This window comes from Lepidochelys olivacea, assembly GCF_965140295.1.
Source record: "Lepidochelys olivacea isolate rLepOli2 genome assembly, chromosome: 2".
Classification (NCBI taxonomy): Eukaryota; Metazoa; Chordata; order Testudines; family Cheloniidae; genus Lepidochelys; species Lepidochelys olivacea.
The window spans coordinates 36,669,187-36,695,832 of record NC_140412.1 but is presented as its reverse complement, the minus strand read 5'-3'; the positions used below and the strand labels follow the sequence as shown (position 1 = coordinate 36,695,832).

At 41.6% G+C, this 26,646-nt stretch overlaps 1 protein-coding gene across 3 annotated transcripts in view; it reads left to right on the top strand.

Annotated features, from left to right (window-relative positions):
• Nucleotides 1-26,646, top strand: part of RIMS2 (regulating synaptic membrane exocytosis 2) — a gene marked incomplete at its 5' end in the record, with an annotated part of 744,128 nt that overhangs the window by 439,715 nt on the left and 277,767 nt on the right. For 2 of the 3 annotated variants that reach the window (XM_084618865.1, XM_084618864.1), the window contains one exon: nucleotides 24,216-24,346. In XM_084618865.1, coding sequence (XP_084474991.1) covers nucleotides 24,216-24,346 — 131 coding nt within the window. Of the gene's footprint in view, nucleotides 1-8,405; nucleotides 8,454-24,215; nucleotides 24,347-26,646 lie in introns of all 3 variants that reach the window. The other variant, XM_084618867.1, reaches the window with a different exon arrangement.

The window sequence follows — 26,646 nt, the reverse complement described above, 5'->3', positions numbered from 1 at the left end:
CTGTAACTATTTTTCTTTAATTTCCTGTACTGCTCTGCTGTTGAACTACTTTGCGAGACTGTATTATTTGGAAAAGTGAGATTTAGATATCCTCAATGTAGAGCGACTAGTAGGTGTGGAGACTGCAAAAATATTTGCGCTAGTTTAAAATACAAGAACAAGGAGACACAAACTTGGGTTATCAAAGATACAAACATTAAAGTTTCTTTATTTAAGGATTACTATATAGAATAACTTTTCAAGTATAGCAAAACATAATGAAAATATAAATAAAAAAGGACTTAGCCAATCATATGTAAAAGAGAAAAAATATTATGGCCATAGCTACGGCCTCAAAGCAGGGGACAAGACAAGAGTGACTTCCTGGCTTTCCTAACTCCAGAAACATCCCCCTCTGTACCTAAATACAAAATTTGCAAAGCTTTAAGGTGAGATTTTTTTAGATGAGGGAGTAATACTGTTTATTCTCCAGATTGTTGTGATGTCACACTTTGAGATAATGAAAACTCAGGTTGCTTATGAGCTAATATTAGGGGATCTGGAGGAATGGTCTGATTTAGTCACTGCAATTGCAGAAATCACCAAAAAAAAAATAAATGTCAAAAAGCTATATTACTGAGGGTTGATGTTTGCCTATTTTTAATGAATTTTATTTTCAGTCTCTACATTTAAATGTCTTTTAAATATTTTCTTTTTAAAATGTCTTCCCCTCAAAGAAAACCAAATGGCATTAGGAGGAATTCAGAGAAATCTTTGCACTCTTCGGACTGACTTATGTACTATCATGCATCAAGCAAAAATGAGTTTTCTTTCACAAATATTTTTCACAGAACCTTTTCTAGAACCACTTAATTCTTCCTTCTTTGTGATAGACAAACCCTCTGAGTCACACAGAGTCTTATTTCCTGTCTTTTGTTTTCATCCATAAGTTTAGTTTACTTTTTCTTTGTCTACTGATGAACTGTTTCCCTGCTTTAATCAATAAAGCAGCTGATTTTCAGAGTACTGAGCATCCACAACTCCAGTTGACTGAAATGGAAGCTGCAAGTGTTCAGTATCTCTACAAATCAAGCTCTAGCTCTCTTAAACTGGGCACCTAAAATTAGTGGACACTTCTGAAAAGCAGATATCTTTTGCTGCCAGCAGAAAGAAAGTTAAGGTAGGGAGGTGATTAGTATGAAAATTATTATTTCTTCAAATCTCCCTTGATCACTCCCTACGTGAAAATACTTACAGCCTTCATTTTACTTTCCTTCAAAAAGATGTAAGTAGAGTATGTCTGTCCATAAAGTATTCTGGATCACAACTCCGATCATCATGGATTGGCAGAGCCTATTTGTTGCTACCTGTGCAGCCCACTTTTTGCTGCAGCTGCCACAGGGGCCTTATATTTCAGTGATGGATGTAGTGGGTTGTGCTTAGTCCCTGCTTCCTGGAACATAGGGATGTCTGCTGTCACCCTAGAAGATTCAGTGCATGGGAAGAGGCGTGGCACTTACCAAGCAGCTGTCCTAGTCTGAAATAGAGCTGGTCAAAATTTTTCTACTGAAAAATGTTCCCAGAAAAAAAAAAAGGGGTTTCATTAGAAACAAAATATTTTATGGGAAATTTTCATTTTTGAGAGTAAAAAAACTTTATGGAAATATGCTTAATTTTATTTTGTATTGAAATTGTAATTTAGTTTTGGTTTTTTGAGAACTAAAATTATTGAAATGTCAAAATTTTTGTTTTTTCCCCTTCAGCCTCCTTTGTCCCTTTTGCCACTGAAAGCAGTGATATCAGTTGGATTCCCCTTTACACACACTTTTTCTTTTCTTTTCTTTTTTCTTTTTTCATCTTTCCCACCATAGCTTTCCAAAAGTTACTTAATTTTGGAAATGTGAAAGAGTGGCAAAAAGAGAAATGAGACACTCTAAATTGACTTGTCAGAAGTTGAGGAAATTTCGATCAGTTACAGAGTTGGCATCTTTCTTTCTCTGTTGTAATCCGTGTTGTTGTAGCTGTGTTGGTCCCAAGATACTAGAGAAACAAGGTGCGTGAAGTAATATCTTTTATTGGACCGACTTCTCTCACCAACGTAAATTGATCCAATAAGAGATATTGCCTTACTCACCTTTTTCTTTCTTTCTTTCTTTCTTTCTTTCTTTCTTTCTTTCTTTCTTTCTTTCTTTCTTTCTTTCTGTAATTTTTCCAAAGTTGGAGCATGTGGCAACAAAATTCAAATTTTTGAAATTTTGAAAATTCTGATAAAATATTTGCTATTTTTTGGCAAAAAAAAAAAGAAAAATTGTTCCATTTTGAATTCTGAGAAATGGAAGCAACTTCAACATTTTTTGTGAAATTATTTTTTCCATCAGCTGTGCTCTGAAGATCTTGAGGTTGGTGAGCAGCCATCTGACTCCTCTCAGGAGAGACTGAGGTGTTGGAGAGGGAGGGAAAGACTAATATTCCAAAACCACTCAGAATGAGTTTGGCATGGTGTCGGGTTGGGAAGGAAAATACTGCAGAATCCAGGGTCTATATGGGAAGGAGGATATATGAAGATGCTGTTGGAGGTGTGAGCATTGTGAGAGGAGTGTGTGTGTGGATAAGTGCAAGGGATAGTGCTGGTCTGGGTAAGAGAGAAGGTCAAAGGAAAAGTGGTGATGGCTTCCTGTCTGCTCTCGGAAAATTCTTGGAGGATATAGAAGGTTGCCTGGCCTCCCATACCAGTAGACACTATCAGATATTGTCAGGGTAGTTAGTGTGTTGTAGGATGTGCTGTAACAGAGGGCTGCTGGGATTGATGGAGGCCTCTGTAGTTCTGTTAGAGGTGTGCATAGTGTGGATACATGTCTGCATTTGTGTGTGCTTATCCAAACTCCACTACCCATTTTTAAAAGTTTTTATTGGTAGTATTTTGGGACTACAGTATATATTTTTGTTATCTGCAGGCTGGTTTATTGCTTGCTCTTTCAGCAAAAAATGTTCATAACTGCACACATTAAACCAGCCCCAACAAAGCAAAAGTACTGATATGGGGTTGATTTCCTGCATGCTACTGTATGTATTTTGGCAGTGCTATGGACAGGATTTCATTTTCCTCATACATACTTTGGCTATGCCTGATGCTGGCGTCCTGCATACTTCTATGTGTACAATGTTTTTAAAATGCTGAGGGTGAAATCTTGTGTGCTCTCACCTGTATTTTGGCATCAGCGTGGATGAGATGTTGTGTATTATGTTTGTGTAACTGGGCAATGCCAAGAGTCTGGAGCTTTATTTTGGCCCTTGAAACATAAAACCAAAGAAGGCTGCCTGAGCCCATAACTTGCTATATTCCTTGGCCAAAATGTTCAGACTTAGGTACTGTGACAAAGTTCCTGCTCTACCTTGGTGGGTCTTGCTCTTATTGGCGGATTTGCTCGCCTTGGAGCTTCACGGCAGCACTCAGCTTGACCGTTTTTCTGAATTCACAGTCCAGGTTGACTCCTCCTGTGTCTGACCAGGAGTTGGGAGGATTTGGGGGGGGCAGCTCGGGCCCGCCCTCTACTCCGGGTTCCAGCCCAGGGTCCTGTGGAATGCAGCTGTCTAGAGTGTCTCCTGGAACAGCTGTGCAACAGCTACAACTCCTGGGCTACTTCCCCATGGCCTCTTCCCAACACCTTCTTTATCCTCACCGCAGGACCTTCCTCCTGGTGTCTGATAATGCTTGTACACCTCAGTCCTCCAAGAGTCTGCGTTCTCACTCTCAGCTCCGAGTGCCTCTTGCTCCCAGCTCCCCACACGCACACCACAAACTGAAGTGAGCTCCTTTTGAAAACCCAGGTGCCCTGATTAGCCTGATTGATTCTAGCAGCTTCTTGATTGGCTGCAGGTGTTCTAATCAGCCTATCTTAATTGTCTCTAGAAGGTTCCTGATTGTTGTGGAACCTTCCCTGTTACCTTACCCAGGGAAAAGGGACTTACTTAGCCTGGGGCTAATATATCTGCCTTCTATTACTCTCATATAGCCATCTAGCCCAACCCTGTCACATATCCCCCCGCTCTGCTCAACACTACGGGGTTGGGCAACTTGGGACATCAGGCAGTGTACTCGTGACAAGCCATCTGCATTGCCATGGTGGCTTCCAACCCGGTGTTGTGTGGTGAATTGGAAAGGTTGTAGGGACAAGAACCATCTGGTCACCCTTGCGTTCTTCTCTTTATTTTGCTGCATCCACTGGAAGGGTGCATAGTCGGTCACAAGGGTAAACCGTCTTCCCAGAAGGTAATAACGTAGTGTTTCCATGGCCCATTTCACAGCTAGGCACTCTCTTTCAACTACGGCATACTTCTGCTCTCTCGGGAGGAGTTTCCTGCTGAGGTAGAGGATTGGGTGTTCTTCATCTCCGACCATTTGCGATAGGACAGCTCCCAATCCTACTTCAGATGCATCTGTTTGTAAAATGAATTCTTTGTTGAAGTCTGGGGCTATAAGCACGGGGTTACTGCAGAGGGCTGTCTGTAGATCCATAGTAGAGAATGCTTTCTCTGCGGCATCTGTCCACTTCACCATGTCTGGACCACGGGCTTTTATCAGATCTGTCAGGGGACTCGCTCTGGTATCAAAATGGAGAATACATCGTCGGTAGTACCCCACCACACCAAGGAATGCCCGGACTTGCTTTTTCCGATTCGGCCAGGGCCAATTTTGGATAGCCTCTAGTTTGTTTAGTTGGGGCTTGACCATGCCCCTTCCTATGATGTAGCCAAAGTATTTAGCCTCGGCTAGCCCTATAGCACACTTGGCTGGGTTGGCTGTGAGGCCAGCCTGTCTTAGCGTGTCCAGAACCGCTTCCACCTTTCCTAAGTGGGTTTCCCAGTCAGGGGTGTGAATAATCACATCATCCAGGTATGCTGCTGCATAACTGGTATGGGGCCGAAGGTGCTTGTCCTGATCTGCTCCTGCATATTATTTCCCTGGATCGGGGTCTCTTGGGCCTGTCTTAATTGATTCTAGCAGCTTCTTGATTGGCTGCAGGTGTTCTTATCAGCCTGTCTTAATTGTCTCCAGAAGATTCCTGATTGTTCTGGAACCTTCCCTGTTACCTTACCCAGGGAAAACTTACCCTGGGGCTAATATATCTGCCTTCTATTACTCTCCTGTAGCCATCTAGCCCGACCCTGTCACAGTACCTAAAAGTAAGTACCCAAGATTTTCAAAAAGGCTGTGTATCCACAACTCCCATTAAAGTTAATAAAAGCCCGGACTACTTGGCACCTTAGAAAAAAGGGCCAATTATTTAGGTGTCTAAATGTGGAGTTAGGTTCCTAACTTTATGCATTTCAGTTTTCCCCAATGCCCCAAACAAAAGTAAGAAAAAATTTAGTGTGTGTTTTTGGAGGGCAATGTTTACTGAATTGATTCTCATCTCTCAAGGGCTGTAATATAAGTGTTATTTAGACACTTCGAGTGTGATGCAGTCACCCTATATTTTGCATTCTCTTTCCCTGTGTATTCTTGGTCCTCTCTCATTTTCCCTTTGTTGCAGTTAATGTCTCTATACTTATTCTGTAACGGGAAAGACAGGCTGTGTCCTCTGGGGATATACTGTAAATCCAGAATTGACCATTAGGGAGTAATGGAATTTGTTACTAGCCTCACTTTTCCACCAAAAGACTGAGAGAATCAGCAGATCATCTTACCTTATAAAAAACTCCTATCTCCATAAATATTTGCCGTGTTCAAATGCATATTTCATATAGGCTAATTCTGTGTAGTTACACAAAAAATGTGTATGTTATCATATGCTAATTTAATTTGAATAATTTATTGTCCATGTTTTGCAGAGGTTTGGCCTCTTTGCAGGAAGTAACATGTGTTGTAGTTATTTTTTTTCATTATTATTTGCTTTACTTGCTGCCTTTCTCTTTACATTTCACTTACTTATTTTCCTTTAAATGTATTTGCTTTCATTTGCTCCAAAAAAGCAGCATTTGAGCCTTGGTATTGTTTGTTTCATTACTACATTCTGACTATTTCTTCAGTGCTGCATGAAAAGAATAACTTGGAGACAGTCCTGAGGTGGTTAGAATTAAAGATTGAAAAAAATGCTCTTTAGAACTCACAAATGAGTAGATATGTAAAATCACAATTACACACTTTTGCACCAGATAGAGAAGCCCTGCAGAAAAGATATAAAGTATATGATTATTTGCCTATTCAATTGAACCCCATTATATCTCTATGCATCTCATTATATCTACCATGTATATTCAGCAGTTAAAAACATTATAACAAAAATATATTTCATCACAAATTAATTTCTGTGGGATACTGGAAAGGGGATTGATAGATGCACTAGTCATAATGATGTGCATAGACTGTATGTTTGTTGAGGGAGATGAGATTTGATTGGTTCAGTGAAAGAAGGGAAAAAAACTGGAACAAGTTGGTATTTATTATTGGTTGGTTTATTTGTGGAGGTGGCATTGCTTTACAAAACAAAACCTGTTTTAACAAAGGCTGTCTCTGTGTTTTAGAATTGTTCTTTAATGGCATATGGTAATGTCTAATATTGTTTTAGGAGAATCTGTGTTGGATTACCATTGTTAACCTAGGGCCCAACCAAACCTGTGATAAGCACCCCAGCTCTCAGTTCCTACTGCAGTGAGTGAGAGTCGAGGGTGTTCAGTTCATTGTAGGAGCGATTCAGTCTCTTAGGATTGTGACCAGTCTGTGAGGCTAAAGACATTGGAGTAGACCTGGAATAGAGGAACTCTGTATTTTTTTAAAGTTGTTACAATATGGGAGAATCATGAAGACCTTGAAATCCTATTTTTTACTTTGGAGCCAGATTTGACACATTCACTCACATTGGGCTAGATACAGTCTATCTTGGGTAAGGGACAGCATGCAGCTGTGCCACTGCAGGAGCGGACCACGGGACAAACTGTGACAGAGGGTATGTCTACACTGGAGTTGGAGGTGTAATTTCCAGCTCAGATAGATGTCTGTGCACTAGCTTTGATTGTACTAGTGTGCTAAAGGAACAAGTGTTGTGGGTGGCAGTATGGGCTAGCCTTCCGAGTAAATATCCAGTGTCCCAGCTGGGTTTGTACACGGGGAGTAAAAGCCCATCACTCATGTTGCCACTTCTATTTTTAGCATGGCAACTCAACCAAAGCTAGTGTGTGTATGTCTACTCAAGCTGGAAATTACACCACCAGTTCCAGTGTAGATGTACCCTGAGAGAGTCACAACTCTTCTCAGACTCCCCCTTGCTTTGGTGTGAGTTTCTTCTCCCCTTTTCATGGAGCAGCTTATTCCAGCAAGAAAAGCCACGTTTGCAGTCCCAGCCCCTCTCCACACCTTCTCTGCCCTTACAGGAGGGAGTGCTGGGCAAGTAGTCCCTTCTTTCTTCACCCTGTGGTAGAGCAAGTCTTAGCTGGGCCAACCGATGAACAGGGGTGGTGAAACAATTTTTATAGATGGGATGCTGAGAACCATTGAACCAAACTGTAAACCCTGTATATGATGGAAACCACTTCAAGCCAGAGGGTGCAGCAGCACCCCCAGCACCCCTACTTCCAGCGTCTATGCCGGTGGAGTGAATGGGACTTTCGTACTTCCCTGCACAGCCGTATCTAGCCTATTGGATAATACCTTACTCTGTGAATAGTCACACTGAAATCCTTGGGATTATCTGCAGAGTAAGGTGTCAATAAGGTGACAGAATGGTCAAATTGTACAGAGTGTGATTCCTAACTATTGCTAAATTTTTCAGGACTCATTTCATGCAAGAGTTTTCTGTATGCACCATATGTCATTCCTGTCATGACTGGTAGGGAATGGAAATACATTATCACACCTTTTCCCCAGTGCTAATATCCAACTGCGCCAACTTCAGTTTAAGGGTTGCTACAGCGTGTATGAGGGCTGCTGGTACAAATGCTACTTTAGACTGTGGAAAAGGGGAATAAAACCTGGAATTGCTGTATTAGTTTCTAGCCTCTCAGTGCACACTTTAAGCTTTCTGACAGAGATATTCAGGCTGAATTAATATTTACTATTCCACTTTTAATTCCCACTGTACTCATTTTTTGCTTTAGTTAATATTATTTCTTAATCTGTTGAAAGCGTAATCAGTAGACAGACATACAGGGTGAATCCTGGCTTTGTTGAAGTCAATGTCAAAACTTCCATTGACTTCAGTGGGGCCAGAATTTCACCACAGAGTTTTGACATGCTTCAGTAACATATGTGCAGATTTAATTTATGCACTGCATTAAAATAGTTTGTTTTGGATAAATATGTCTTTGGTGTAAAGCTGTGTTTAAAGTAATAGTTGTGTGTCTTTGTTTTTACTTTTGGTCTTTTAGTTTCCAGCGTGTTGTCTTTTTTGGTTTTGTTTTATTGCTTTTTCTTTAATTTTGCTTACCAGAGCCAAAGCCTTAGTAGAAGAACAACGCCTTTTGTTCCTAGGGTTCAGGTAAAGGCCTCGTCTGCCTGATAGAAACTAAAGTTGTGTTCTTTTCTTTTGTTTATTTTGGAAAATGCATAGTAGGAAAACGTTACGTTTGGGTCTGTTTTCCCATTGTTTTAATGTGTTGTTTAAAACCATATTAACACATTTCATACCATCTTGTGAGCAGCTTGTAAAATTTTGCATGGGGGTTAAATATTAAATTAAAATTTAAAGAGACAATTAGCTTTAGTTTTGCTACTTTTGTGATATATATTTAAACTCACACAGGTTTCAGCAGTGATAATGGCTATGTGTTCTGCATACATACATACATACACATATTGTACAAGTAGTAAATAATCTTGTGCTGTGGATGTTTGATCTCATTATACCAAGGTTGATGTCTCTTTAAATCATTCATTATCATTACTTAACACATCCTTTTTTGCATTTTCCAATTAATAGTAGTTCCTTCAGTGGAAGATTGGCAAATAAATTTGTACCTTGTCTAAAGAAATGAATTTTGTGTATATTATACTCAGTGCTTGCATTTTGAAAAGTAGGTTGATTTAATCAAAACCTGATTTAATTAAATAATAATTTCTGTCTGCCTCTGATCATTGAGTTTATTGAGTTTTACAGTCCTATTTGGGTACAAGTTGTTTGCCTTTTTTCATTAGGAAACCCTTAAGGTACTGTAGATTAACTCAAATGTAGGTTGTACTAATATGTTACACCGCTTCGGTTGTTTTGCTGCATGTTTTTTCAGTTTTTTATATGTAGAATATTACCTGATTTTGTTACGAAATATTTTTATGGAAATGTTCACTTTTTGTTTGAGAATTGTATAATTTTTACATATATTGCTCAGTCATTGCCCAAGGAAAGGTGAAAATGAAAGGTTCCAAATGATGAGAGTGAGATTTTTAATTTTCATAGTGAAATGGAAAAGTGCTCATAGTATTAACTTGAAGGGAAACGTTACACGAGATAGGTTAGACAGCAGAAAATGGTTTGGCTGGGATTAAGGTTTAATAAGCAAAGCATACTGACTAATTTTTCCCAACAATTTATGATTTCCCTAAAGTGGTATATACAAATGCCTGATTATAAGTTCAGAATAAAAATGTGAGAAAAATTTGGAGCAAAAGGTTAAAAGCTTGGTAATATTGTTTAAAATATTATGTGCTACTGATATGTAGTGGGTATCTAGTAAGAACGTCAGTGCAGATCGTTTAATATGTGACTGATGTTGATGGTTTATGAAGTTGGCAATCAAAATGGAAAACAAAAGTTGTATACAAATTCAAACACAAATTGTTAAAAGCCCAGGAAGGCCAAGTACTGGCCACTACCTTATGTATAATTTAAATGATTCATTTATATTTCTCTTCTGCTTAGATATTTTCAAAAGAAACTATGAATTAGCAATTTCATCTGACAAGCAAGAGTTCAATTGAAAAGCAAAAATTATCCTAAATTCCATGATTTTATGAAGTATTATAATTTAGAAGCACATGTGGTAGCCCATCATTTTAAATTACATTAAATATGACAAAAATCCTGATATAAATCCCATTTAAAATAATTTCATTGAATAATTTCATTTATTTCATTGAAGAATGAAAGGTATCTTCATTTGATCAAATGATCGTGTTACTCATGATTAAGAGAGTAAAAATAACAATAATTCTGTATACAGCATTACCGCAAATTACATGAGAGTGTAAGGAATAAGCATCTCCAACACTGATTATTTATTACAGTTCTACTACTCAAGGGCTCTATTCAGATGAAATTATATTTTTGCACATTGTCCATGGAGCCTTTACAGGCCTTTATGCGTATCCTTCTACAGAGTATAATTCTGGTCAAAGAGTCAAATGTTGCTTGGCATGGTTCTCAGGAAGCTTATACTCATGGCTTTGACACCATCACCCTAACTAACATGAGAAACCAAATCATGCCTCCCAATATGCCCATATTCAGTAGGAAGGTAGATGGATTAAACTGGATTAGTGTACAGATCTCAGGGATGTTCACACATCACTGTCAGTACCTATTCATTTAATCATTCTGAAAGATTGGGTTTGCCCCTGATTCCACTGTCAGCTTCCCCGCTGTTTCCCCCACACCCTCCCACCTCTCACCACAACCACACTCCCTCTCTATCCCCTGAGTCCCTGGGTATATTTTTAACCTTCACTACTACTTCAATAAAAAGAAAAGGAATACTTGTGGCACCTTAGAGACTAACAAATTTATTTGAGCATAAGCTTTCGTGAGCTACAGCTCACCCATGAAAGCTTATGCTCAAATAAATTTGTTAGTCTCTAAGATGCCACAAGTACTCCTTTTCTTTTTGCGGATACAGACTAACACGGCTGCTACTCTGAAACCTACTACTTCAATGTATGCCACACATGGGTATGTATGTATGTACACCATGCACCCGAGTCTGGAAATTTTTGGTAAACAGTTTCCATTGGTCTGCACATGCACAGTTATTTTCCAAAATAAGAGTATAAAGGGCAGTGTGGATAGACACCTCTCCAGGTCCTTCTTATCACCACATGGCCTGAGTTGGAACCTTCCATGTCTACTTCGATCTTCCTTTACTGTGAACCTATGAATACAATCTGTAAATAGTTTTTGACAGATTAGTATTTTCTTGTGTTTAGCACACTAGCATAGTTAGTTTTGTTCTTCCTGCTCCAGGGAGCTTCTCTCTTCGAAGAAGGACTTTTCCAAGAGTTCATGGGTTCAAGAACTGTGTCTGTCAAGGTTCCTCCCCCACTCTGAACTCTAGGGTACAGATGTGGGGACCTGCATGAAAAACCTCCTAAGCTTATCTTTACCAGCTTAGGTCAAAACTTCCCCAAGGTACAAAATATTCCACCCGTCGTCCTTGGATTGGCCGCTACCACCACCAAACTAATACTGGTTACTGGGGAAGAGCTGTTTGGACGTGTCTTTCCCCCCAAAATACTTCCCAAAACCTTGCACCCCACTTCCTGGACAAGGTTTGGTAAAAAGCCTCACCAATTTGCCTAGGTGACTACAGACCCAGACCCTTGGATCTTAAGAACAATGAACAATCCTCCCAACACTTGCACCCCCCCTTTCCTGGGAAATGTTGGATAAAAAGCCTCACCAATTTGCATAGGTGACCACAGACCCAAACCCTTGGATCTGAGAACAATGAAAAAGCATTCAGTTTTCTTACAAGAAGACTTTTAATAAAAATAGAAGTAAATAGAAATAAAGAAATCCCCCCTGTAAAATCAGGATGGTAGATATCTTACAGGGTAATTAGATTCAAAAACATAGAGAACCCCTCTAGGCAAAACCTTAAGTTACAAAAAAGATACACAGACAGAAATAGTTATTCTATTCAGCACAATTCTTTTCTCAGCCATTTAAAGAAATCATAATCTAACACATACCTAGCTAGATTACTTACTAAAAGTTCTAAGACTCCATTCCTGGTCTATCCCCGACAAAGACCAGCATATATACAGACCCTTTGTTTCTCTCCCTCCTCCCAGCTTTTGAAAGTATCTTGTCTCCTCATTGGTCATTTTGGTCAGGTGCCAGCGAGGTTACCTTTAGCTTCTTAACCCTTTACAGGTGAGAGGAGCTTTCCCCTGGCCAGGAGGGATTTCAAAGGGGTTTACCCTTCCCTTTATATTTATGACATGCCCCCCAAATCTCAGCTAGGGTGAAACACTGGCTGGGATTTCTTCCTGGAGCTCTAGGAAAAACAGAGTTAATAAGACACATGCATCTCTAAATATACTACCAAGTACATAAAGACTAACAATATTTTCCACATCTCAAGGACGATTTTAACCAGTTGATTCTGGGAAACTTTCACGGGAGAGTGCATCAGCCACTTTGTTAGAAGCTCCTGAGATGTGTTGGATGTCGAAATCAAAATCTTGGAGAGCTAAACTCCACTGAAGAAGTTTTTTGTTAGTTTCTTTGACGGTGTGAAGCCACTTCAGTGCAGCATGGTCGGTTTGCAGGTGGAAACGCCGTCCCCAAACATATGGGCGTAGCTTTTCCAGAGCGTAGACAATGGCGTAACATTCTTTTTCAGTGACTGACCAGTTGCTTTCCCTCTCAGACAGTTTTTTGCTGAGAAACACTACAGGGTGGAATTCTTGATCAGGTCCTTTCTGCATTAAAACTGCTCCCACACCACGCTCGGACGCATCTGTGGTTACTAGGAACGGTTTGTCAAAGTCTGGGGCCCTTAATACAGGGTCAGACATGAGTGTCGCTTTAAGCTTGTTAAAGGCCTTCTGACACTTTTCAGTCCACTGAACAGCATTTGGCTGTTTCTTTTTGGTTAGGTCTGTCAGTGGGGCGGCAATTTGGCTGTAGTGCGGTACAAATCGTCTATAATAACCGGCCAAGCCTAAGAAGGATTGAACCTGTTTCTTTGACTTTGGGACAGGCCACTTTTGGATAGCATCCACTTTGGCCTGTAGGGGGCTGATAGTTCCTTGACCCACCTGGTGTCCAAGGTAAGTCACTCTGTGTAGGCCTATTTGACACTTCTTAGCCTTAACAGTTAGTCCTGCCTCCCTTATGCGCTCAAGGACTTTGTGTAGATGTTCCAGGTGGTCTGCCCAGGAATCCGAAAATATGGCCACATCGTCAAGGTAGGCGACTGCATATTCTCCTAATCCCACTAGGAGACCATCTACAAGTCTTTGGAAAGTGGCGGGTGCATTTCGCAGCCCGAAAGGGAGTACATTAAATTCATATAGCCCGAGATGTGTGGTGAAGGCTCACCTTTCCTTGGCAGATTCATCTAGCGGTACCTGCCAGTACCCCTTGGTTAAGTCCAAGGTAGAGATGAACTGGGCCCGTCCCAGTTTCTCTAATAGTTCATCTGTGCATGGCATTGGATAGTTGTCTGGGCGAGTTACAGCATTTAGCTTACGGTAGTCCACGCAAAAACGTGTTTCCCCATCCGGTTTGGGAACTAGAACCACTGGAGATGCCCATGCACTTTCAGAGGGGTGGATTACACCCATCTGTAACATATCCTGGATCTCCCGTTCTATAGCAGTTTTAGCTTGAGGAGACACCCGGTAAGGTTGGACCCTAATTGGGTGAGCATTACCTGTGTCAATGGAGTGGTATGCCCATTCAGTCAGTCCTGGGGTGGCTGAGAACGTTGGCGCGTAGCTAGTGCACAGCTCCTGGATCTGCTGTCGCTGCATACGCCCAAGGGTCTTGGAGAGGTTCACCTCTTCCACACCACCAGCACATTTCCCTTCGTAGTAGACACCTTCAGGCCACTCAGCGTCGTCTCCTCCCTGGGCTGTAAACTGACAAACCTTTAATTCTCTGGAATAAAAGGGCTTTAGAGAATTAATATGGTACACCTTAGGCTTTCGGTTGGAGGTGGGGAATGCTATGAGATAATTAACAGCTCCCAGGCGCTCCTGGACCGTGAATGGCCCTTCCCACGATACTTCCATTTTATGGGCCTGGGGCGCCTTTAAGACCATGACCTGGTCTCCTACTTTGAAGGAATGCTCTCTGGCATGTTTATCATACCAGGCTTTTTGCTCTTTTTGAGCATCCTGTAAGTTTTCTCTAGCAAGGGCTAAAGAGGTTCGGAGGGTGTTTTGTAGGTTGGTTACAAAGTCCAGAATGTTAGTTCCTGGAGAAGGTGTAAATCCCTCCCATTGCTGCTTCACCACCTGCAATGGCCCCTTAACCTCACGGCCATATACAAGTTCAAATGGGGAAAACCCTAAACTGGGATGGGGTACAGCTCTGTAGGCAAAGAGCAACTGCTGCAACACTAGGTCCCAATCATTGGAGTGCTCATTTACGAATTTACGTATCATGGCCCCCAAAGTTCCATTAAACTTCTCCACCATGACATTTGTTTGATGGTGGTAAGGAGTGGCAACCAAGTGATTTACCCCATGAGCTTCCAAAGGTTTTTCATAGTTCCTGCCAGGAAATTAGTCCCTGCATCTGTGAGGATGTCGGAGGGCCAACCTACCCTGGCAAAAATGTCTGCTAGTGCCTGGCACACACTTTTAGCCCTGGTGTTGCTTAGAGCTACTGCTTCCGGCCATCGGGTGGCAAAATCCATGAAAGTCAGTATGTACTGCTTTCCTCTGGGTGTCTTTTTTGGAAAAGGACCCAGAATATCCACAGCTACTCGCTGAAATGGAACTTCAATGATGGGGAGTGGCTGGAGAGGGGCTTTGACCTGGTCTTGGGGTTTTCCCACTCTTTGGCACACCTCACAAGACTGGACATAGGTAGAAACATCCTTGCCCATTCCCTCCCAGTGGAATGACCCCCCCCAAATGGTCTTTGGTCCTGTTCACCCCAGCATGGCCACTAGGGTGATCATGGGCTAAGCTCAAGAGCTTGGCCCAGTATTTAGTTGGAACTACCAACTGTCTCTGAGGATGCCAGTCTTCCTGATGTCCCCCAGAAAGAGTTTCCTTGTATAAAAGTCCTCTTTCTACAACAAACCTGGATCGATTAGAAGAGCTGAGAGGCGGTGGGTTGCTCCGTGCCGCCGTCCAAGCTCTCTGGAGGCTTTCATCTGCTTCCTGTTCGGTCTGGAACTGTTCCCTTGATGCTGGAGACATCAGTTCCTCATTGGATTGGGGACCTAGGCTTGGTCCCTCTGGAAGCGATATAGGGGATGGAGCTGTTTCTGTTGACTGTGAACCGCTCTCCGCGGGTGCACTATGTTGGGATTCAGGCTCCAGCTGAGCCTCTTGTGTAGGGTTATCGGCTGCTGCCAGTTCAGGTTCAGTGGGGCCCTTTATATTTATGACAGTGTTTCCTGCTTCTGTTCCTTCTCTATCAACGACAATGTCCTGCACTGCCTCTGTTGCCTTGCGGAGGCTCATATCACCTCCAGTTTGCAGTATCTGCCGTGCCTTCCCTCTCCGAACTCATGAGGGACCAGAGCTTGGTCTGCAGAAGCACTCATGGAGTAGCCCATGAGACCCCATTCAGATTCAGACTGGGAAGACCTGCCTGTACAACTGTAATGGGGATGATCATGCCTAGTGGTCAGAGCCAGGGTCAGAACTGGGATTATGAATCCAGAGTGAGGCGGGAGTGAGAGCAGGGCTGGAGCAGGACTAGAAACAGGGCTGGAGCAAGAGCAAGGCTGGAACAATTTAGGCTTAGGGAGACTGTTAGGGTTAAAGATGTGTACGACGTAGGATACATGAAGGCCACATGGGTATTGAAAAATGCAAAAGAAGGGCTAGAAATGTTCTATATTGGCCACAAATTAATACAGATAGAGTAAAATCCATTAAAGCTTGTGAAACATGCCAACAATACAGAGATAACCAAATAAAATGGCCTATGATGGTAAATGAAGAAATTTTGTCATCCTGGTCCAAAGTAGGCATGACTACTTTGCAGACTGCGAAATTTGCAGACTTTAAAGACAGACTTCCCTAGGCCAAGTTTCAAGCCCTTATTGATGAAGGCAGGCCGGTGGTGAAGACATCATGTCAAATGATAGTAGACACAGAAGATACTGCCTCTAGAGCCATCACCACTGCTCTAGTCATGAGGTATGAGTCATGGTTGCAATCTTCAGTGTTCCCCAGGGAGGTCCAGAATACCATTGATGAACCTTTGATGAGTCTAACCTCTTTAGTGAGAAGACCAATGAGTCTTTACACACTCAAAAAGACTCTAGAACCACCCTCTTCTCTCTGGGAATTTACACCCTGGCCCTGAAGAGGAACCATCACAAGCAACACTATAGACTCAGACCTCCTCCTCAGGCATCAATGTCCATATGAACCTCTATGTAAGAAACAAAGGGCTCAAAGACCCAGATGTATGCTTTCTTCTACTTCCACAACCACCTCCAACTCCACCCACCATCCAAGCAGTTCTTCTGCTGGTATGCTCAGGGACTGTGTACCACCATGGATGGCATGCCTCATTGCAACGTGAACCTTTGGTGGCTTTTTTATACACTTTGCTCTCAGCTGGGCAACAATAACTAAAGACAAGTGGGTACTAGATGACATCCACCAAGGCTATGTAATTGAGTTTATCTGACCTCTTCACCACAAACCCCCTTACTGCCTCCTTTTCAGGGATCACTCTCATGAGCAGATTCTATGTTAAGAGGAAAATTCTCTTCTCCAGAAAGTGGCCATAGAACTGATGCCCCCTCGATATGAGGGGAAGGAGTTCTACTCCCCATATTTCTTGGTCCCCAAGAAATCTGGTGGATGGAGACCGATTCTTGGCCTACAGCAACTTAATGTTTTCATCCAAAAATTAAAATTCTGCATGGTCACAGTGGCATCAATAATCCTCTTTCTGGAAGAGGGCACTTGGCTTTGGGTCTTTCATATAGACATTGACTCTTCCCACAGAAGGTTCCTCAGATTCCTCATTAGGGAGGACCACTTATAATTCAGAGTTCTTCCATTTGGCACCCAGAGTCTTCACAAAAGTCCTTTCAGCAGTGGCAGCTTGGATGAGACAAAACAGTTTCACCATCTTTCCATAGCTCAGAGACTGGCTCCTGATGGGCAGATCCAGCAGGGAAGTCCAGTCAGCAATAGCATTCCTACTCCAACTTTTCTCCCCCTTAGGAGTCTGGGTCAACCATCAAAAGTCTACTTTAACCCCTACAAGGTTGATAGACTTCGTAGGAGGAACACTGAACTCGACTACAGGAAGAGCCTATCTTCCCATCAAGAGATTACATGTTATGGGTGATCTAATAAAACAGGTCACCCTCAAACTGTTGACCTCAGTCAGGGCTTGCCTTTCTCTTCCTTATGTACCCACATTATACCATTTGCCGGATTCCATCTAAGCTGCCTATGGTGGTATTACTGCCTAACCTGGCATTAGTCCATCTACTCATCAGAAAAAGACAACATCAATGCCAAAGTAACAATTCCACCAAGGTTTTGGCTTCTCTTGCCTGGTGGGCAAAGTTGGAGAAAGTTTGGACGGGTATTCTTTTTCTCACACCTACACCCAAGGTAACTATAATCACAGATGTCTCTCTATGAGATTGTGGAGCTCATATGAACAATCACACTGCACAAGGCACCTGGACCCCTTAAGAGGCCAGGATGCACATCAACTTACTGGAATTAAGGGCAGTCTGTTGGGTCTGCAATGTATTCCTCCCACTCATCTGATCCTGACATAGCCAAGTAATGTCAGAAAATATGACTAATGTGCTATACATAAACAATAGTTGGGGACAAGATCCCTCCCCCTGTGTGTAAGGATGGTTGACCTCTAGAACTGGTATATCAGACATCACATAACTCTCTCAGCAGTATACTTACCAGGCACTCAGAACTCACTAGCAGACAGTTTCAGCAAACGTTTTTCAACAGACCAGGAATAGAAGATTCATGATTCTGTTCTCAATGAGATCTTCAATCAATGGAAACTCTGTCCTGGGATTGCTTTGCCTCACAAGGGAACAGTAAACTCACCCATACTGCTCCAGAACAGCTCTGGGCCAAGGCTTGAAGAACAATGCCCTTCTGTTACCCTGGACTGACCACCTCAGGTACAGCTTCCCTCCCATCCCACTGATACTATAGTTCTGCAAAATATCCCTCATGACAGGGCTTGGGTCATGCTCATTGTGCCCAAATAGCAGATGCAGTTCTGGTTCTCAGGCCTCCTGAGGATTTTATCCTGTCTGTATACCAAAATCTGCCCATTTCTGGATCTGCTGATGCAGCACAATGGTATGATCAAACGTTATAATTCTGGGCCACTCCAACTCAAGGCCTGGTATTTGGATGGAGTGCTCAAGTTAAATAGCAGTTCAATCCGTTCTCAACCAGAGCAGGAAGGATTCTACCAGGAAATATTATTCAGCCAAATGGAAACATTTCTCCTTTTGCTCATGACAGTCTTCAGAGTCTACTGGGATCCCTGATATCCTAGATTACCTATTTACCCTTAAGACATCGAGTTTCTCTGTCAGTTCCATATGGATCCATCTGGCAACAATCAAAGCTTTTCCTCCTGTCAAGGACCACATTGTCTGCACTCATCCTGCAATCACTAGATTGCTGAATGAACTTCTTAGATCTTTTTCATCGGTGGTGAAGCCAACATCTCAGTAGGCCCTCAACATTGCTCTTTCAGTTCCCACCAAACCTCCATTCAAACCATTAGCCACTTGCTCTATGTCCCATCTCTTGGTGAAAGTTGCCTTCCTAGTCATCCAGAAGGATGAGTGAGCTTGCAATGCTCATGGCAAATCTGCCATATGCCACCTTTTATAAAGAGAAGGTGTCTCTTTGCCTCCACCCAAAAGTCACCCCTAAAGTAGTTTTGTAGTTTCCTGTGAATCAAATCATCCTCGTACTGGTATTTTTTCCAAAACCACATGCTGCTGCTGAGGAAAGAAGGCTTCACTCCCTAGACATCTGATGTGCACTGACCTTTTATCTACAGAGAACAAAAGCAATTAGAAAGACACCTAGACTTCTTATTGCTTTGTGATCCCTTATTGCTAGTGTGGTCCCTATTCTAATACCCAACCTCTGTCCCTTCTGCTGTGGATCATAGCCAGATTTGTGATAAGCAAATGAACTGGAGAGGCATCGGTCCACACTGCCCTTTATACTCTCAGTTTGGAGCATGAAGAGAACTGCACATGTATAGTCCAACAGGCACTGCTTACTTAAAATTTCTGGTGTGGTGTGTGCATGCATACACAGGTGTGGTATACACATTTTGAAGAACCGCCAGTTTCAGGTAAGTAACCTTTATTTATGCTTCCAACAATCAGAATTTTTGTTCATTATTATTTTTTTCACTGCACAGAAAGGTTCCTGTTTCTCTCGTGCTTGCATCCTCCTTCTTGATCTGTGCTGGTTATACCATTTTTGGAAAAGTACAAGCCTGTATCTTGAACACTGATGTATTCACATCTTTGTGTTTCAGTTTAACTCCCAGTGAAGTTTTTTAATGCATACCGAGTACTATTAGGCAACTTTCTCCTGGGAAATTATATAGTCTTAAACATATTTCCCATTCACCATCTTTAATTAGCTTGACAGCCAGAATTGGCTGTGAACTACTGTTCTTCCTTACCTTGCAGTTTCAATTTGTCACACAAATATCAACAAGTTTAATCAAGTATAACAATGTATGCACTGCCAATGTATCAGTCCTGGCAAACAGGATGAGCCTGCTAGAGAAAACATGTATGTGTAGGTAGGCACCTTGAATAGCTATGATTTCCTGGAAGTTGTGCCTTTAAACTAGGATCAATCTAAGGGCTTGTCTACACTACCAGCCGGATTGATAGGCAGCGATCCATCCAGCAGGGGTCAATTTATCGTGTCTAGTATAGATGTGATAAATCAACCACCGATCGCTCTAGCGTCAACTCCGGTACTCCACCTCAATGAGAAGAGCAAGGGGAATCGATGGGAGAGTGTCTCCCATCGACACATTGCAGTGAAGACACCACAGTAAGTAGATGTAAGTATGTCGACTTCAGCTAAGTTGCGTAACTTAGATCGATTCCGCTCCTGCCCCCCTGTAGTGTAGACCAGCCCTAATTTGTGAGTGATGGGGCATTATCTTAACAGTCATTCAGTGTGTAGTTTGCCAGAAATCTCCATAGAGATTTGGTATTTCTTGTTCACAAGTGTTACTAGGAACAGTAACATTTCCAAATAAATACATTTCCATAGCAGATCAGTTCATGACGTTCCATTGTGCATGTAGACAGGAAATATAGGTGAAGTTGGTCCTCCCAGCTGAGCCCTACAATACTCTTTCCCACCCTCAGTAACATCTGCACCCACTATTGCCTGTTAGCACTCCTCCCATACTTGTTCCCAGCAGGCCAGAGAGCAGCCAAGGCAGCATTAGTCTGGTTTTGGCTATGCTCAGGAGCCACTCTTTATTTTGGGAAAGTAGTCAAAAGTTCATGTCAGCTACACCACAAACTTCCCCACCTGAGGAGTAACATCTGCATTTGTAGAAGCTTAATCTAAATAAAATTTTAAACAAAACCATCCCCCTGAGGTATCATTTGCTCAAAAATGACACAAAATAGAAAAGAACATATTATTTCAGCTATAAAACATTATAATTATAAAAATAATTATAATGCATAAAAATAAAGTATGCACATTATATATAAAAGGAGAAAAAAGCAAAGCTCAGTACCACCTAAGGTCGGTGGTGCTAACCATAGTCACCTCAGAGCCAAAGTTTGTATGGCAGAGGATGTCAGTAAAGCTTGTGGTCACCTTCAACGTTGACCTCTGCATGCAGTTATGTGAGAGTGCATCTCCCCACCTCGAGACATATGTACAGATGATTGGAACAAATCAATAAAGAAATCAAAGATACCATAATGTTAACAGGTGTAAATACAGTCTGTTTTTACATCTGTAAGATACAACTGTCTAAGTAAAGTATATCGTATATTATACACACAACATGTGCTCCTCCCTAATATTAAAATAACATTATCAAGGTTGCAAAGTCAAGCACTCAAAAATTATGAAATGCGAGAATTAAGGTTGTCTATGCAATCTTAATCCAGTCCCGTTATGCATATGCATTATGCTACAGTCTTTTATAACATTGTCACATACTATATTTTCAATGGGACCCCGGCCTCATTCAGTGCATAAAATGGATATTAATGAGCAGTTTTTCAATAGTTATTTTCACTCCATTGTTCAATGTGTGGCTCTAGCCCTTAATTACTGCACACTATTCAAATCCTGCTCTGAAGACAGAATTATCATGGGAATTTCTATGGTGCTCATCACAATAATATCTGAATGCTTCACAAACATTAATGAATTTATTTTCACACCAGCCCTGTGAGATGGGGGTCAGAGGGTGGCATTATCCCCATTTCACAGATGAGGAACTGAGGCACGAAGAGATTAAGGTCAAAATAATCCACTAGTTTTGGGTGTCCACTTTGAGATGCCTAGCATGTCTGATTTTTCATACTACTTAGCATTATATAACAATTAATATGTTCAAAGCACAGCTCACATTGACTTCAATTCCAGCTGCGAGTGCTCAGCCCTTCTACAAATAAGACCGCTGGGTCTCAAGTTGGGCACCCGTAGAACACAGAATTAGTGACCACCTATAAGAAGTTTGGTTTAAGTGACTTGCCCAACGTTGCATAGGAACTCGTTGACAAGGCAGGGATAGAATCCAGTTCCTGAGAAGAGTATTCTAGTGCCTTAAAAATGAGACCCTCCTTTTTCTTCCTGTAATTCCCTGCCTCATTCACCATACACCGTCCAACTTCTGCAACAGCAGAGGCAGGGATCATGCATACAATAGCTACCTTTATTACTCCCATGGCTCCTCATACACTCTGTCTCCCCTTTCCCACACCTCTCCCAACTTCCCCACTAGTTACCAGTCTCCTTCTCTTCCAGACCCTGCCTCCCTCTCTGCTCCTCATATAATCACAGTCTTCTTTCCCTCACCACCTACTGGAACCAGTCTCGTTGTGTTTCTCTCCTGGGCTCATACTGCCAGTCTCCTTGCCCAGCCAGTCCCAATCTCCCCACCTCAACCTCAACTCCTAGTTCCACTTCCCCTCTCCCCCATTCCAGCCTCCCGCATCCAGGCTCCTTGTCCCAATCTATTCCTGTAACCTGCCCCTCTCAGTCTTTCTCTTCTCCCTCAGCATTCAAATCAGGCACCTTCCTCCTCCATGCTGTCTGGGCCCAGCAGAGGGGGCTTTGAGAACACATGTGAAACCAGCTCCTTGCTCTCAGTTCTGGTGTCTGTTCTGGCCTGCAACAGCCCAGCGCAGGGAAAATCCTGCTCAGGTGTGTTGGTGGTAGCAGCAGGGGCAACCCATACAGTACTCTTTGATTAGGCAGGGGTGATACTGACAGTGCCCCCACCCACAGAGCTCTCTGCTTGGGAGTGATGTGGTGAGGCAGAACCTCCCTAGTGACCTCTCTGTGAGTGGGTGTGGGTGCCCAAGACATATGGGTGGTCAATGCAGCCCTCCACACCCAACTGTGCAACTTCAATGAACATCAATCCTCAGTTTGGGGGAAGGTTGCCAAAGCCCTCTGAATTGAGTGGTTGGGGGAACAGCCCTCTAGAGCTCTCTGTGTGAGTTCAAGATGTCGAGGGTAGCACCACTCCCTCCATCTTCTGTTTGGAGTAGTTATAGAGCCACCTAACTGGGAGTACAGAGGTGTCTCCACAAAGCTTCTTAGTGAGCTAGAGGCCCACTCTTCTCCTGAAGAGAAATTTTAGAGGAAGTGATAACGGGGAAGAGAGGCCGCCTCCTTCCTTTGAGCATCCATTTGAATATCACTGGCTGATGTTAGGCACCATAGTGATGGACTGGGGAGGAGAGAGGCCCTGGCCCACCAGAAAATGAAGCCGAGTGTTTGTAGTCATGTTCTACCAAAGTCACTGAAGTACTGGGAACTACAGAAGCCTGAGCCAGCTTTTTGTGTTTTAGTCATATGACCTGAGAAGTGTGCCAGCTGCCAAGGCCTGTCTCTGGTTGCCTGAAGACTAGAAGCTGTGGTGCCAGCTGATGTGCCCCTTCCCCTGGCCTAACCAAAGAGTGTGAATTAGAATCAGGAGAGGTGGTGTCAACCCCCAACCTCCTGCCCATCAGGAGTTGTAGTGTTGGCAACACCCATCACAAGATTTACCTCTGCTGGGATATGTCTGTGCATGGAGATGGGCTGCTCTGGTAGGCGTGGAGTGACAGGACTGAGCACTCCCCTCCCTGGCTCTAGTAGGTGCCACTAGTAGCTGCTGCTTCCTCTAAAATCTCTAGTTCTTCCTCTCTCTGGAGCAGACTTTCTTGTACAGATAGTCTGTTCTGTCAGCCTGTCTGTAATGATGTGTCAGTGATGTTATCACACTATCATGTGATACCCTGATAATTTTTAATACTTAATCCTGCTATGGGTACACCATTTACCCCTGAAGGAGTTCAATGGTCTAATGTAGATATGCTCTGTATGCGAGCAATATATATTTGGAAGCATAATGTTTAGGCTGGAATGTCTAAATAGCAGTTTGTTATGAGCTTCTAATACCTGTAGTTAAAAGGATACTCCATGGCTAATCTAGTTCTGAGATTAATTAATAATAAAAACAACTTGTACACCTAAATAAGATTTTTTTTGGCCTGTTGGTTTGGTTATTATGCTGAGTTGGATTGAGGAGGGAGTCATCATAATGAAACATTCACCCACCCTTTCATCTGTTTGTGGAAAGCTCCTGAGAATTGAACATAAACATGCCTCCAAAACTATTCTGAATATCATTTGAACAGATCCATAATGCCTAGGGCTTCATTCCATAGTCTTTTTTCCCCAACAGGATATGAAACATTCATTCATTGTGAATAGAGCCCTTAGAAATGGCAAAATATTTAAAGACCCCATGTAGCTAAATACCATACAGCAGAACCCAAAACTACAAAAGGAACATAATTTTAAACAGTTCACTATTTGGAAATCAACGAGAAAGAAATAATATGCATATATGTGTGGGTTTTTTTTATGAAATAACTTTTGATACACATTGACTTTATTACAGTGTATCCTTTCATTTTTTTGCCTCACTACAATTTACAAAATGGGATACAAATTGTCTGGGTTGTAATAATAAAAACCATCACAGTTGAGGGGCTGAAGAGTAAAATGCATCTTGGGAGGAGGAATAGTGTGCTAGATAGTTAAAGAAATGAGCTGACTAATGCATATTTTCTCGTTACAGATAAAGCTGTGGTATGACAAGGTTGGTCATCAGTTGATAGTCACAATATTGGGAGCAAAGGATCTTCCTTCAAGGGAAGATGGGAGGCCAAGGAATCCTTATGTTAAAATTTACTTTCTTCCAGACAGAAGGTAGGGTCAACGGAAAAGTAAGAAATATTTTAGTAGACATTCAAATAGATATTCAGATGGCATGCAGAGTTGAGAAGAGATTGCTAGCTAGTACTGGTCATACATGAGATCTTATAGAATAGTCTTAAAGAATGGAATTTAGCGATTGAACATGTTATGCAACGATGAAGAACAGGTTTTACATTTATTTTAATACTATTTTCTATTAAACAAATTAACTTCAATTGGATTATTTTATCAACTATTGGATGGCAAACTAAAGATAAACCTGTCTGCATTGCATGATGAGATGTTGTTTGCAAATACTGTTGTTAATATTTTAAGGCCATATTATCTGCTAGGTAATTCTTGTGTAGGGGACAGGAAATTCCACAGATATAGATTCATTGAGTTTCTGATAATTTCTTCAAGGCATTCATTGTCCCCCTATTCCCTTCCCCACAGTAAAACAGAAGAGGGTTTGGCATCCAAAAACCATAGATGTCAAATTGTGGTACTGAAAAGTTAATGCTGAACAAGACCCGAACCTGTGACATGCTGAGAACCCTCAGCTCTAACTGTAGGCCTTTCTCACTACACAGTATTGATATTAATTTACACCAGTAATCCCCATGGCATTTAGGGGAAGATGATGGTGTGATGGGGACTTTACCTCCCCTGGCCCCTTTTATCTCAGTGCTTGATTCTGTGAATGTAGTTGTTTCTATTTGGTCAGAGGGAAGGGGAACAGCTAAAGGAGTCCCTCTGACTGGATCTGCTCATCTGTGTTTCCTCTGCTCATGTTGGCAGAGGGGAATGTTTGGCTTTATTTTGTGGTATGTTGCGAAATGTAGCAGAGGTTTGTTGTAAATTGAGGAATCAGTATATGAAAAACTGATTGATGGAGCTATAGAATAATGTGCATCTTTAAAATAAGTATTTTTACTGCATTTGTTTGTTATACTATGCATAAATGTTTCCCAGCCTGGAGATTCTGCCTTCCTATGCATCTCTCCTCAGCCCTGTCTGGGGCAGAGCCAGTTAACCTTAAATATTTAATTAGAAATAATTGTCTAATCGTGAAAGGTGCTAAGTACCTCCAGTTTCCATTGATTTCAACAGGAATTGAGGGTGCTCAACTCCTTGCAAGATTGTCCTTTTCACCTTCACGCTATACAGTATGGTAAAGTAACCTGAAATAGGATAAAATGGTGAAGTTAGCCAAAGAAGAATGGTTTATCCATTTTATGTCAACTTGGATTGTGATATCTTTTATGCTATCATCATATGCATTGCTGTATTTCAAAAGTCCCTGTTGGGCCTCTTTGCCTTAAAAGGTTTTAAACCATTGGCCTAATACAATACAGTGGTCTAGATCCTCAGCTCGTGCAAATTGGCATAGTGGCATTGAAGACAATGGAGTAGGCAACAATCTGCACTAGCTGGGGATCAGATTAATTGTTTTATTATATTTATCTTGTCCACTTTTTTGAAGATCAATATGCCCACCAATAATTTCTGTATCCATATTGTTAGATAATTAGAGCTCTTATAATGCAATGGGATATGGGCAGAAAGACCCCTGTACCCTAGGTTGAAAAAGGATGGTCAGGTGATGAAAAGAAGAAAAAATCCCCAAATATAATATAAAATAAATAGAAATATATTATTAAAATAAAATAATGTATACAATACCAATAATGATATATTTTGGAATTTTATTATGATTTGGTAATGTTTTACAAGAAATACTTTGTGTTATTTTTTTTATTTTCTTTTATGTGAGGCGGGTAGAATTTTTCCTTTAATTATTCCTGGTATTTCCTCTCATATATAAAAGAAACAGCAGTTTGTCTTATTGAATTAGTTTTCTTCTGAGAGCCAAACTGCTTTTTCTTTCCTCTGAAGAATAAACCTAGTAGGCTAAAATAAATCTCTTGTGCATGAAAAAGTAACCTGCAAGAGGAAAAGTGCAGTTAGATAACTCAAGCATTTAATTAAGTGAGCATGTGAAGTCCTGACTAAACAAATTTCACTGGAAAACATGTCCAATGTAACTTAGTTCTCTATGGTGAACAAATCTTGAATGTTGAAATATGCAATTAAGTTCTTTATTTTAACAATATGAATAAAATGCAACTACATAGTGAACATGTTCTGACATCTAGCTACCAGGAGTTTACAAATAATGCAGTTGTTATCCATATAGTATGGATTAGTATGCTATACTTAGAGTATTTGCAAATGTTCCAGTGTCTTCATTATATTGTTAAAAATATATAAATTAGTACTGCAGTTGAATGATGCAAAGAACCCAGCTA